Source organism: Rhinopithecus roxellana, chromosome 12 (assembly GCF_007565055.1).
Source record: "Rhinopithecus roxellana isolate Shanxi Qingling chromosome 12, ASM756505v1, whole genome shotgun sequence".
Classification (NCBI taxonomy): Eukaryota; Metazoa; Chordata; class Mammalia; order Primates; family Cercopithecidae; genus Rhinopithecus; species Rhinopithecus roxellana.
The window spans coordinates 15201439-15215224 of record NC_044560.1 but is presented as its reverse complement, the minus strand read 5'-3'; the positions used below and the strand labels follow the sequence as shown (position 1 = coordinate 15215224).

Below are 13786 nucleotides of genomic sequence, written 5' to 3'. Positions count from 1 at the left end.
CTCAGGTACTTGCATGTCCATCAACGGGTTGCACGAAGGGTCTGCCACCCCCTCTCTGGCCAAGAGCACTCACCCCAGTCCCCACCGGGGGGCAGATTTCCAATTCAAATATGGAAGTAAAGACAGAAGTAGACTCATTTTTTTAAAAATTGGCTTTATTTGGTTGGAAAGTAGCCCTCATGTAAAATAAAGCACACCTGTACAGACCTGGTTTGGGGGAGAACTGTCAAGGAACTGGAGGGGCAGGGCTGTGGCCCCAGAGATGGGAGGATGGGGTGGGAGAGTTTCTTCTTTGGCAAGAGAGAGGGTGGCACAAAGCCCAGGCAGAGGGGTCAGCTCGGGGTGAGACCATGATTAGCAGTACTACTTCCCACCCTGAACAGAATCCAGGGATGCTCTGTCCTGGACATGTCAGAAGCTGGGGTTGAGGTGGCCCTCGGGTCAAAGGTCAGGAGCTAGAGTGCTGGCCAGGGTCAGAGGTCAGGAGGTTAGAGGTTGCTCTCTGAGGTCAGAGGGCAGAGATGGGAGTGCTCTTCAGGGTCAGAGGACAGGGAGTGGGGGGTCTGTTCTCTGGAGTCAGAGGTCAAGATGTGGGAGCTACCTTCAGCCTGTGCCACTCCCCAGGCCCCCAGGCCCTCTGAGTACAGATCCTGGTTCTGCTCCTTCCACTGGCGGAACTTCTCGCCTGTCAGTTCAGGGTCACCCAGCACTTCTTCTAGGACCTGCAGCTCCTGCAGCTTTGCCTGTGTGGAGAGGAAGGGCTAAGGGACCATGATCACCCAGGGAAGTGGGCAGAGTCTGAGGCCAGACTTCACTCTGGAGTCTGGTGCCTAGAAGCCAGCACCTGGCCAGCGTGGCACGAGGAGCCCAGGTGAGACTCAAATCCCCACTCGGAACCCAGAGCCCGGCCCAGTCCACAGCTGAGCCCATTGTCAGCTGCTAAGCTCAGAGTCCAGAGCTGAGTCTGGAGTCTGGTGCCCAGGGTGGAGGTGAGAGCCGCAAACCAAAGCCTGAAGCCCAGAGCTTAGTCCCTTGCTGTGCCCAGAGTCCCCAGCTGACCTTGAGTGTGCTCTGTAGCGCCCGTACACGGTGCACTCGCTCATTGAGCTGAGGGTCTCGGTTGCGCCGCATGAAAGAGCTCCGCCACTGTTCCTGGGTTAGGGGCTGTGGCCGGCCTAGGAGGGATACACCACCCTGCCTCAGCCCCTGTACCATTCCTTCCAGTGCCTCTTCACTGCTGTCTGTGGGAGGGAGGAGCAGGATGAGGATGTGCCCACCCCAGCTCCCAGCCCAGCTCCCAGCCCAGCTCCCAACTCCAGCCCAGCACCTGTCAGAGAGCCAAAGGAGGTCCGTGGGCTGCGCTGTGTGGGGGTGGCTGCAGGTGATGTGTCTCCATGGAGGGGACTCCCAGCTTGAGCAGGGCTGGGCTGCAGGCAGGGTGGAAAGCACAGAGGGTCTCTGTCTGAGCTCCATGCCCTGCTATTTATCCCCACCTCCTACCCCCGGTAGCCCCCTACTCACCGAGGCTGAGCGGGACCCAGCCTCATCGTCTGGGTCTTCTGCTTCGGTCTCACTGTAGCAGTCTGGGGTGAGGAGGAGCAGTGGGCTTTGGGGAGGCCAGGGAGTGGCCTAGGGCATTTGAATTCCCAGCCCCCATCCCAGGAAAGGCAGAGGCTCAGGTGAGGGTTTCTCCCACTCAACCCTGTGAGACACCTACCTTCCTCTCGAGGCGGGGGTGCCCGGCCTGCAGACTGGTACTTGGAGATGCAGGTAATGAGATGACGCACCCACCTACGGAGAGCAAGCAGGTCTCACGGGGTTTCCATCCTCCGGGGTCCTCTTGTATGCTAGGGGCTTTTTACCCACATCATCTTCTGATGATTCTCAGAGCAACTCTGAGAAGGATGAACTCTTAGTCACCCATTTTAGAGATGATGAAACTGGGGCTTAGAGAACTGAGTACTGACTGCGTGCGGTGGCTCACATCTGTCACCCCAGCACTTTGGGAAGCTGAGGCAGGAGGATTGTTTAAGACCAAGTGTTTAAGACCAGTTAGGGCAAAAGAGCAAATCCCATCTGCCCCCAAAACTTTTTAATTAAAAAAAAGAGAGACGCCGGGTGTGGTGGCTCACACCCATAATCTCAGCACTTTGGGAGGCCGAGGCGGGCGGATCACAAGTTCAGGAGTTCAAGACCAGCCTGGCCAACACAGTGAAACTCTGTCTCTACTAAAAATACAAAAATTAGCCAGGTGTGGTAGTAGGCGCCTATAGTCTCAGCTACCTAGGAAGCTGAGGCAGGAGAATCACTTGAACCCAGGAGGTAGAGGTTGCAGTGAGCCAAGATGGCGCCACTGTACTCCAGCCTAGCTGACATAGTGAGACTGTCTCAAAAAAAAAAAAAAAAAAAAAGAGAGAGAGAAGTGAGTACCTTGACCAACCACTCTCAGAGAGCTGGACTTTGCATCTCCAGGCTCCTGAGCCCAGGCTCCCCAGCTCACAAAGGTTGGGAATTATATGAGAGTAGGGGCTAAGGGAGGCAGCACTCACATGCTCAGATCTGTCAGGGTATCAGCAGCGAAGATGAAGGGTTTGTACACATCATGGGTGAGCTGAAACACACTGTCAAGGAGTGGAGGAGCATCACTCAGCCTGGGCGTGCCCACCCAGAGCCCAGAGAGGCTGGATTCTGGGCGCCCCAGCCACTTGCCACACCACCCACTGCCATCCCATCACCCTTCCTCTCCCTTTCTGTCTCCACCCTCCAGCCCATCATATCCCAAGACTTAACTATTTCTTCTTCTGATCATGTCCACTTTCCAGACTATAGTTGGAGACATTGATGAGGCCCTCAGCCTTCTCATCCTGGGGGGATCATAGCATGAGGGTCAGGTTGGAACTCCAATACTCTCAAGGCCCAGTCAGCTCCTAGTTACCCCTCGGGCTCCTGAGGGTTGTGGAGGGGAGAAGGCATCTCCTGGGCTCTCTAACAAGTCTCTCTGTTTCTGGACTCAGGGCCGGAATCTGGGGTCGGGGTAGGAGGTGTGGCCAAAGGATGCCTCTAAGCCAGGAAAGGGGAGCCAAAGATATCAGAGAAAGAGTCAAAAAAAAAAAAAGAGCAGCCTGAAGGCTGGGCATGGTGGCTCATGCCTGTAATCCTAACACTTTGGGAGGCCAAGGCAGGAGGATCATTTGAGCCTAGGAGAGACCAGCCTTGGAAAAAAGCCCATTTCTACAAAAAATTAAAATCTTAGGCCGGGCGCAGTGGCTCACATCTGTAATCCCACTGCTTTGGGAGGCTGAGGCTGGAGGATCACAAGGTCAGGAGTTCGAGACCAGCCTGGCCAACATGGTGAAACCCCCATCTCCACTAAAACTACAAAAAATTAGCCAGGTGTAGTGGCAGGTGTCTGTAATTCCAGCTACTCGGGAGCCTGAGGCAGGAGAATCGCTTGAACCTGGGAGGTAGAGGTTGCAGTGAGCCGTGACCGCACCACTGCACTCCAGCCTGGGCAACAGAATAAGACTCCGTCTCAAACAAAACAAAACAAAACAACACAAAACTTAGATAGGCATGGTGGCATGTGCCTACAGTCCCAGCTACTCAGGAGGCTGAGGCAGGAGGATCACTTGAACCTGGGAGGCGGAGGCTGCAGTGAGCTGAGATCATGCCACTGCCCTCCAGCCTGGGTGACAAAGCAAGACTCTGTTTCAAACACAAAAACCAAAAACCCAAACGAGAAGAGCCTGCTCATGCATTTGTTCCTTCAGTAGACACAAACAAACTGCTTCATGCCCCTGAGTTTTCTGAATGCTGCTTTCTCTTCCTGGTTTTCTTTCCCCTTCCCATGCAACTAACTGCCAGGTATTGCGTTGTCAGGGGGCATCTGGACTCCTCAGGAGGAACTGGATACCTCTGCTGTGCTCCCACATATCCCTTGGGCTTTCCCTTTATCTTAGTACACAGTCCCTACATTGTCCTTGAATGTGTATTCATCCCTCTCCCCTAATAGCCTCTAAGTTCTGGAGAAGCAAAAACCATCCACTCTTCTGTGTGTCCATAGTGCCCAGCCTAGAGCTGGGTTCACAGTAGGCACCTGAATATTGAAGGAATAAATGAGTAAATGAATGACCCATCATTGGGATGGACAGAATATCAGAAGGATAAGAAGTGGGCAGAATAGAAGTGATTTTTCAGCCAGATGTGGTGGCTCATGCCTGTAATCCCAGCACTCTGGGGGGCTGAAGCAGGCAGAATGCTTGAGCCCAGGAGTTTGAGACAAGCCTGAGCAACACAGCAAGACCCCATCTCTTAAAAAAAAAAAAAAGATTTTTCGGGGCTGGGCGTGGTGGCTCACACCTGTAATCCCAGCACTTTGGGAGGCTGAGGCGAGCAGATCACGAGGTCAGGAGATGGAGACCATCCTGGCTAACATGGTGAAACCCCGTCTCTACTAAAATACAAAAAATTAGCCTGCTGTGGTGGCGGGCGCCTGTAGTCCCAGCTATTTGGGAGGCTGAGGTAGGAGAATGGCGTGAACCCGGGAGGCGGAGCTTGCAGTGAGCTGAGATTACGCCACTGCACTCCAACCTGGGCAACAGAGCGAGACTCTGTCTCAAAAAAGAAAAAAAGATTTTTCTCTATACCTCCTGTGATACCTTTTCCAAACTGCTTTTATACATATATTAACTCATTTCTCTCTGAAGAAAGTCCCCATTTAATAGATGAGAACATTAAAGCCTGGGACCAGGAATAAGAATGGATGATTGAATAGAGATGAAAATTGAGGCCTGGAGGTGACTCACTTGCCTACCCGTTTGTGTGTGTGGGGTCTTACCTGGGGCTGGCGGTACCAGTAGAGCGTGTGTCCCTTGAGCACAAACCAGCAGCGGCGCCAGCGCGGGCCCATGAAGCCACCGGGTGCCTTTCGCAACAGGAGCCAGCCGCCACAGTCCGGCCGGCCCAGCTCTCGGCATGACACCCGCCGGCGGCTCAGCCGGGTCGCCAGGCCTGTAGCAGCACAGCACAAGCTGGGCAGTGAGGGGCTGGCAAGGTGCCCCCGCTAAACATGCTCCCTGGCCTTCCACGAGCATCCCCAAGTGAGATCTCTGAATCCACACTCTGCTCAGAAGGCTGCATGTGTCATCTCTGAGGTGGGATGACCCTTCTTATTTTAGAGATGAGCAAACCGAAGACTAGAGGCTGAGCTGTTTGCTCAAAGTCACAGAGCTGGTGAGAGGCCCAGACTAGGAGCACAGCTCTGACTGACCCCAGAAACAGCTGTTTTCAGGAGAGGCTGTGTGGAAAGGATGGGGGTGGTCTTGCCCAGCACGTAAAGATTTTTAACAGCTGCTCAGACAGGGGGACCCCCACTTAGTCCAGTGCACATCATACCTTTTGATTTCTTCCGACCAACAGGACTCTGAAAGGACATTAGAAGGGTGAGAGAAGGATCCAGGTCCAGACCCACCTACCTCCTGGCTAAGCCCCTGAGTTTACCTTGTCAGGGGATTCAGGGAGCCCTGAAGTCCCTGCTACCCCTGCTGGGAGTATGGCTGGGGTTTCCAGGGGGATGGGCAGGGGCTCAGGGCCAAGGGAGGCAGAGTCTGTCAGGGAGGGAGAAGAGACAGGGAAAGTCTATGAGCCCAGTCCCAGGCTTGGGGTCAGAACTGGGCATCCGGATGCCGTGTCCAGGGCATCCATGGGGCTTTGAGACTACCTGTCCAGGCAGGGCTGGGTCCGGGACTGGGGTTTGAAGACAGGTCGAAGGCAAAGACGTCTTCAGATGGGGCCCTGGGGAGGGCAAAGGGGATGAGATGAGCCCATGGTCTCCCCACCAAGACACACCTGGACAGAGCCTGTTACCTGGGAGACAGTGGGGCCAGAGACAGTGATGGGCTCCTCCGGTGCGGGGAGTCCAGGACCTGAGGGGGCGTCTGGGGAACAACCAGGAACAAAGCAATGGAGACAGGGGTCTGAAAGCAGGTTGGGGGGGCAACAGGGATAGGGGAGCAGCAGGGGCAGGTACCTGTGGGGGGGTCTGGAGGCAGCTGGGGGGGCGTGGGGGGGAAGGTACCTGTTGGGGGGTCTCAAGGCGGGTGTGGGGGTGGTGGGGGCAGGTACCTGTTGGGGGAGTCTGAAGGCAGCTTGGGGGCGGCCGGGGAAGGTACCTGTGGGGGGGTCTCCGGTATCGGGATCTTCTTTAGCACTAAGCTGAGTCCGGCTGGCTCCCGCAGCAGCTCCCTCACCATGTTCTTACGGGGCCATCCCACCTGGGGGACAGAGACACTGGCTGGCATCAACCTGGGTAGGAGGCTCTGAAGCAACCACCAACTCTCACCCTCGTGCTGGGGGCTCTCTCTCAACCTCCCACTTCTGCCTCCCCTCATGCAGCCTCCTGGGAGCTTCCATGGGTCCCGTCACCTGGGCTCTGCAGAGGATGCTCTCACCAGACTTAGCTGGCTCATCTCCTGGAAGGCAGCTCCCACAACCCTGGTCAGAACGCTTGGTTGCCTCCCCACCCACTAGACTTGGGTTCCACTCGGTGACCCCTTCACCTCCTACCACATCCCTCTCCTCACGCACCACCACCTGCTCGTTGATCTGGACAACCTCGTCTCCAGGTTGGATCTGCAGCTGGGAGTCAGTGGGAACCTGGTGTGGGGAATGGGGCCTGAGGTTGGCCTGGTTTGCAGGTGAGAGGCTTCAGGGATGGGTGGCTGGAAAGGGTGTGGGGCTCTCACCTGGGTGTCCACTTGGGACACAAAGTGCTGGCAATTGCTGGTGGTGTGAATTTCCAGGCCCTGCAGAGGCAGAGGCTGCAGTCACTGGGGGCTGGGGGGGCAACAGGGCCAGTAGGCAGGACCCCCGCCAGACACCAGGACTCTACAGTGGGTGGAACTGTGGCAAGAGCTGACCCCAAGCTGGTCCTGACCAGACTTGCTGTGTGACTTTGGACTTGCTACTCCTCTGGGCCTCTGACTTCCCCTCTGCTAGGAACGATAGGGAAACTGGAGACCCTGATTTTTGAGGTACCAGCTTCTCAGCAACGTCCCTAAAGGGACAAGCAGGGACAGGGCTCTGGTCTTCCCCACTGGTCAAAGATTAAATCAAGAAAGGTTGGCCGGGCACGGTGGCTCAAGCCTGTAATCCCAGCACTTTGGGAGGCCGAGACGGGCGGATCACGAGGTCAGGAGATCGAGACCATCCTGGCTAACACGGTGAAACCCCGTCTCTACTAAAAATACAAAAAAAAAAAACTAGCCGGGCGAGGTGGCGGGCGCCTGTAGTCCCAGCTACTCGGGTGGCTGAGGCAGGAGAATGGCGTGAACCTGGGAGGCGGAGCTTGCAGTGAGCTGAGATCCAGCCACCGCACTCCAGCCTGGGCAACAGAGCAAGACTCTGTCTCAAAAAAAAAAAAAAAAAAAAAAAAGAAAGGTCACGTCCTCTCCCTTTCTTCTAACTACCCCCGAGCCCCTGTCCTGTCTCCATCCTAAGGCTGGAACACCCTACCTGCGGCCACACCCACGTGGTGTGGGGACTGGGGAGGTGCGGAGCAATGGGAGACCCTGGCCAATCCTCTGGGCCTCCATTTTAGTATCTGTACAAAAAAGGCTTTCCCGCCAGGGCAGCACGGGATTCTGCAGGATCCTGGACCCAATTTCAGGGCCCAGACAAGGCTGCCAAGGGGTCAGAAGTGAGAGGTGGGAGGGCAGGACTCACCAATGGACTGTCCAGCTGCACCTGCTCGAGCACGGCCCTCTGCTCCAGCAGCTCCTTGGGGCAGCAGACCAGGATGTTGTGGCAGATCCCAGCCACGTGGCTGCACTGGGGGAGGGGAGTGGGCTGTCTAGCCTGAGCCCGATCGTCCCCATCCCCACTCCCTTCCCACTCCACAGACTCACGATCCTCAGGACTGTGCCCTCCTTCTCAGCTGCTGGACCATCCTGGAAGCAGAATGAGAGAGTGGGGGCCTCCCCTGAGCAAGGGCCATAGGGGCACTGCCTTCTCCTGGGGACAGGGTGGGATTCCCTGCAGTCCCTCCCTGCCTTCCCTATACTGGCTCCCTGCCCAGAACCACAGAGCCTCAGTGTTTTAACCAGAGGGCTCGTTTCCCTGATACCAGGCCCCCAGAAGTCACCACACGTGCCCTGCCCTCCCACCCTGTGCTGAGTGTCAAAATTCCCCTATCAGCTAGGAGACCCTAAAATGCCCCATCGTCCCATACCCAGTTGCAGGACCTCCTCTCCTCCTTTCTCGCTCGTCTCAAGCCTCATACCCGATCCTGGGCTGATTCACAGGTTATAAAAAGCTCTAGCCCAGTTTGGTCTCTAGGGCATGGGCCAAGCCTGGCCCTTGGTTCTCCTACCTCATGCAAGACCTGGCTCAGCTCCTCCAACAAGTCCCGGATCTCCTGGCATGCCGAGAAGTCATTTAAGTGGGAGAAGAGGTACCTGGCAGGGGAAGAATGGCACAGTGGTTAAGGGACTATGCTTAACCACTCAGAGCCAATTACTCACCAATTACTCACCTCAGAGACTTGGGGATAATACCTGCTCTGATGGGTTTTGGTTTAGAGTAAAGGAGATGATTGAGACATCTAAAGAGATTAGCAGAGGACTTATTTGTCACATGCCTACCACATGCCAACCCCTGTTCTAGGCACTGGGGAAACAGACATTAAAGACATCATACATCAATATCAATTTAACTTCAGTTGTAATGAGTATCATGAAACATTGGATAATGAGTTTATAATCATGTTATTATTTATTATTTATTAATAGTATAGCTTTGAGAGTGTACAACAGGGAAAGCTTCCTCAAGGAGGTGACATTTGAAGTGGCGTCTGAGGACAAGCAGCAATCAGTGAACAGGGTTGGGGAGGCTCTCCATTCAGTGGTTGTTGATGAGACGGATTATCACAAGCTGGAGGATGGGGTGGGAACCCAGGCATCCCAGTGCCCCTGCACGGGTGGACTAATCCCTTTGCCCTGCTCCGCTGTATCTTTTTTTTTTTCTGAGACAGAGTCTCACTCTGTTGCCCAGGCTGGAGTACAGTGGCATCATCTTGGCTCACTGGAACCTGCACCTCCCAGGTTCAAGTGATTCTCCTGCCTCAGCCTCCCAAGTAGCTGGGATTACAGGTGCGCACCACCACACCTGGCTAATTTTTAATATTTTTGGTAAAGACGGGGTTTCACCATGTTGGCTAGGCTGGTCTCGAACTCCTGACCTCAAGTGATCTGCCCGCTTCGGTCTCCCAAAGTGCTGGGATTACAGACGTAAGCCACCACACCTGGCTCACTATATCTGAACAAGAGCCAAGCTCTGTTTTTCTCTCCCACACCCTGGAGGAGGCCAAAGATGACAAGAGTCCCTCACTCGTCACCCCAACCTGGGTACCTGCTGAGCCAGAAGAGGAGGGCGTTGGCTTCATGCACCAGCTCCACAGTTGCACAGAGGACATCAATAGGGGTCTTGGCACAGTCCCCCAGGCGGCCTTGGACTATGCTCTGGAAGTCATGGGTTGCCCCCAGCAGGCCCTCTGTCAGGCTCTTCAGGTTCTCTGTTGGTAGCCTGGAGCTCTGTGCCAGAGAGAGGGCAAGTCACCTCCCTGGCAGCAGCCAGCCCCCATCGGGACCCCCCAGGTTGGTGGAAGCTGCAGCCAGTGTTACCAGTATTCACTCACCAGGGCCTGGAGCTGTTCCACCCCACCCAGGATGAGCTCCTGGTGTCCCAGACACCGCACAGCCAGAGCCTCGAGGCTTCGGGGGCAGAGCTGGAGCAGGTTCTTGCCAGGCAGCTGCCAGTCCTCAAAGGGATAGTCCTGCAGGGAGTCGTCAAGACCTGGAGGGAGAGCAGGGGTCAGCTCGGGGGAAGCAGAGGTGTCAGGACCTTTTGGGCTGGTTCTTCACGCCTGCAAAGCCCTTTTCCCTCTAGTCTAGCCCTAATGATAACCCTGACACCCAGGCTGTTCTGCCCATTTCACAGATGAGGCCGCTGAGTTGAGGAGCAGGAAAGTATAGGGCTCTCAAAAGTGGCCCCCAGACCAGCAGCAACAGCCTCACTGGACAACTTGTTAGAAATGCAAATTATCAGGCCTCACACCACATCTGCTGAATCAGAAATTCTGAGGCTGGGGCCCAGCAGTTTTTCTTTTTCTTTCTTTTTTTCTTTTTTTTTTTTTTTTTTTGAGACAGGGGCTTGAGACACAATCATGGCTCACTGCAGCCTTGACCTCCTAGGTTCAATCCATCCTCCCATCTCAGCCTCCCGAGTAGCTGGGACTACAGGCACACACCACCACACCCAACTAATTTTTGTATTTTTTGCAGAGACGGGGTTTCGCCATGTTGCCCAGGCAAGTCTCGAACTCCTGGGCTCAAGCAATTTGACTGCCTCAGTCTCTCAAAGTGCTGGAATTACAGGCTTTCACCATGATGCCCATCCAGCTGTTTGTATTTTAATGAATCCTGCAGGTGATTGTGATGCTCCCTTAAGTTTGAGAACTAACGATACAGGGGATAAGAACAAGAGGCCATGGAGTCACTGAGACACTGTGAACACTTGAGCAAGTAATAGCACTGCTCTGTGCCTCAGTTTTCTCACCTGTAACATGGGAATAATAAAAGTACCTACCTTCTAATCATGTGTGTTTTAAATGACACGACATATGTCAAGGCCTTGCCCATTGTCTGGTTCGTGGGAGACAAGTCAATAATAGCCATCATATTATTATTGCCAGACTTTACCATGATCTACAGGCCCTGTATGATTAGGCTACCACCTCCCTTTCCAGCATCATATCCTGAAGAGCCCCCCAGACTCAACAGTTCAGATGCACAGAGCTAATTCCTTGCAGCTCCTGGAACACCCTTTTACCTCAGGGTCCTTGCAGTGCTATTCCTCCTGCTGGTGTTGCTGTTCTAGCTCCTTCACTTCCTTTTTCAACTAACTTCCTCCAGGAAGACTTCCATAACTTCCCAGGCTGAGTGGGGTGGGGGGCTCTCCTCTTGTTCCCACTGCCCCCAAGCCTCCACAAACCCCTAAACTTGGCCATCAGTCTTTCCCATTTTATTACAGGCTCTTCAAAGATCAAGCCTTAGATAACCATTTGTCTCTAACCCCCAGCCTGTGCCTGGACAAGGTAGACACTCAAAAATAAGAAAAGTTATCGAGGGCTTACTATGTGCTATGCAAAGCTATAAGAGCTTTACATATATTAACACATTTGATTCTCACTACATTTCTAGGAGGTAAAGACTATCATTATCCTGTTTACAGATGGGAAAATTGACATAGAGGTTAAGTAGCTTGCTCACTCTTCAAAAGAATTCTTCCCCTCCTGAGCCAGGCTCCTTCACTGGGGTGTGTGTGTGTGTGTTCCCTGTGTCACATTCAGAGCACCGGACTGGGAGTTCATGAACCTGTCACTCCCTGGCTATGGGTCCCTGAGCCACCTCCTTCCTGCATGGTGACTGTATTCGGCTGCTGCCCTCGCAATAGACCCAGGAATTGAGCTACAAATGAGCTGTGTCATGATTGTCTCACTTTATCCACTTCATGAGGTCAGAGTTGCCTTTCCCATTTGATGGACAGAAAAACTGAGACCTACGGTCACAGAGCTGGCAAGTGGTGGGGGTGGGCCTGGAATCCAGTCTGGGAGTCTGAACCCAGCCCTGAATTCCTGCCCTTACCTGAGCTGGTCCTCCTGAGCCGGTCTAGTGCGCTCCAGCTCCCCGCTCTGTGAGGGGTGTCCTGACTGCCTGCTCCTGGCTGCACTGCACTGCGTGTCAGGAGGCCCTTCTCTGAGTCTGCCTGTGGGATGTGTTGCTTCCCATCTGTCTGGGCTCGCTGAGCCTGGACAGCACCTTGCCCCTTGGATAGGAGCCCCAGGGTGGGGCTGTGTCAACCTCTTCAATCTGGCCTAGGCCTTCTGCTTCTGTCACTAGGAGCTCAGGGTGTGGAGGGGGCAGAATGACAACAGAGACTGAGCAAATCACTTCCTGGCTCTGTGCGTCAGTTTCTGACTCTAAGAAATGGATTTAACAACAGCCCACTGGCCCTGGGGCCAGGGAAGATGAAGAAGATACAGTAGGCGTGGGCCTGCCAGGCCTCCCTCCTGTTTTCATGACACTGCCTCCCCATTACCACCCTAGAGGTCTCTTTGGTTGCTGCCACAATGAGGGGCCCCCTTCTGGGTACTTGGGCCCCCCAGGGTCATCTCATCTGTCTCTGCCCAGCACAGTACCTGGAACATGGTAGATACTCTGTAAATACTTGTTGACTGACTGACCGACTGATAGAGCCCGCAGGTTTTGTTTTTTGTTTTTTTTTTTTTGAGATGAATCTCACTCTGTCACCCAGGCGGGAGTGCAGTGGTGCAATCTCGGCTCACTGTAACCTCCACCTCCTGGGTTCAAGTGATTCTCCTGCCTCAGACTCCCAAGTAGTTGGGATTACACGGGCACCTGCCACCACCCCCAGATAATTTTTGTATTTTTAGTAGAGATGGGGTTTCACCATGTTGACCAGGCTGGTCTTGAACTCCTGACCTCACGTGACCCACCCACCTTGGCCTCCCAAAGTGCTGGGATTACAGGTGTGAGCCACCGCACCCAGTCCACAGGTTCTTTTTCCTTTTCCCCTCCTCCGTCTTCCGGTGGGACCCACACCTAGTCCCCTTCAAGCCCAACTCTACCCCGGCCCCACCCACCTCTCAGCCAAGTTGCCACCTTTCCGGGGGTCCAGGTCTCTACCGGTTCCATGGCCCAGCGCTGCCGGCTCGCATCAGCTCCTGTATTGCCCCGCTGGCGCCGGAATTTCCGCTCCCAGAGCCCAGGCCTGAGGAGTGGCCAGGCTGGGTCCTGGGCGGAGCCTACTGCATACCTGGGCTCACACAGACGGCCAGGTGAGGCGCTGCGGCAGCCATTGGCCCACGCCCATCCGCCTCCTGCCCAGCCCTTCAGGCATCCTAGGGCTCTGGCATCTCACCCTAGCTAGGGGGCAGTGCCACTGGCCTCATATCGCTGGGTGGGACGCTGACCCTTGGGCTCCTCAAGAAAAAGCCACAAGAGGAGTGCTAAGCTCAGTAGCAAAGCACAGAGGCTAGGGGGCCAGGTCCCTGGGTGCCAGGCCAGCTCTTGCTAGCTGTGTGACCTGGGGCTGACCCTAACTTCTGCGCCTCAGTTTCTGGGTCTGTAAAGGAGATATAATAGACCTTACTTCAAAGGGCAGGTGTGCACAGTATCTGAATAGCTTGAAAACATTTTAGAACTGGGGTGTTTAGCCTCCCTTTGATTTTGCAGTATGGACTCTAGCATCTGGTGAGGCCTGTGAACGCTTTCTCAGAATAGCTGCTTATAAAGGCATAAAACAGGCCAGGCATGGTGGCTCATGCCTATAATCCCAGCACTTTGGGAAGCCAAGGTGGACGGATCAATTGAGGTCAGGAGTTCAAGACCAGCCTGGCCAACATGGTGAAACCCCATCTCTACTAAAAATACAAAAAATTAGTTGGGCATAGTGGGTGCCTACAATCCCAGCTCTTCAGGAGGCTGAGGCAGGAGAATCGCTTGAACCCAGGAGGTGGAGGTTCCAGTGAGCCAAGATCGTGCCACTGCACTCCAGCCTGGACCACAGAGCAAAACTCTATATTATAAATAAATGAATAAACAAATGCACAAAACAAAATGCTTAGGATTACAATGAGAACAATTATCAAAACTATATTTAAAAACAAATTTAGCCAGGCGTGGTGGCTCGCGCCTGCAATCCTAGCACT

The 13786-nt window shown here is 54.3% G+C and overlaps 1 protein-coding gene across 1 annotated transcript; it reads right to left on the bottom strand.

Annotated features, from left to right (window-relative positions):
* Positions 1–144: 144 nt before the first annotated feature.
* CNKSR1 (connector enhancer of kinase suppressor of Ras 1) lies at positions 145–12907 on the bottom strand. The gene is made up of 21 exons (XM_010355677.1): positions 12719–12907; positions 9692–9849; positions 9406–9587; positions 8369–8453; positions 7905–7946; positions 7723–7827; positions 6744–6803; positions 6586–6654; positions 6171–6272; positions 5866–5936; positions 5720–5793; positions 5500–5606; positions 5395–5422; positions 4838–5010; positions 2791–2864; positions 2550–2621; positions 1718–1791; positions 1522–1583; positions 1328–1427; positions 1060–1241; positions 145–743 (listed from the first exon to the last, which is right to left on the bottom strand). Exons 1-21 carry the CDS (start codon positions 12768–12770, stop codon positions 489–491), a joined length of 2127 nt encoding a protein of 708 aa, XP_010353979.1. The 5' UTR covers positions 12771–12907; the 3' UTR covers positions 145–488.
* Between the last annotated feature and the right edge of the window lie 879 nt (positions 12908–13786).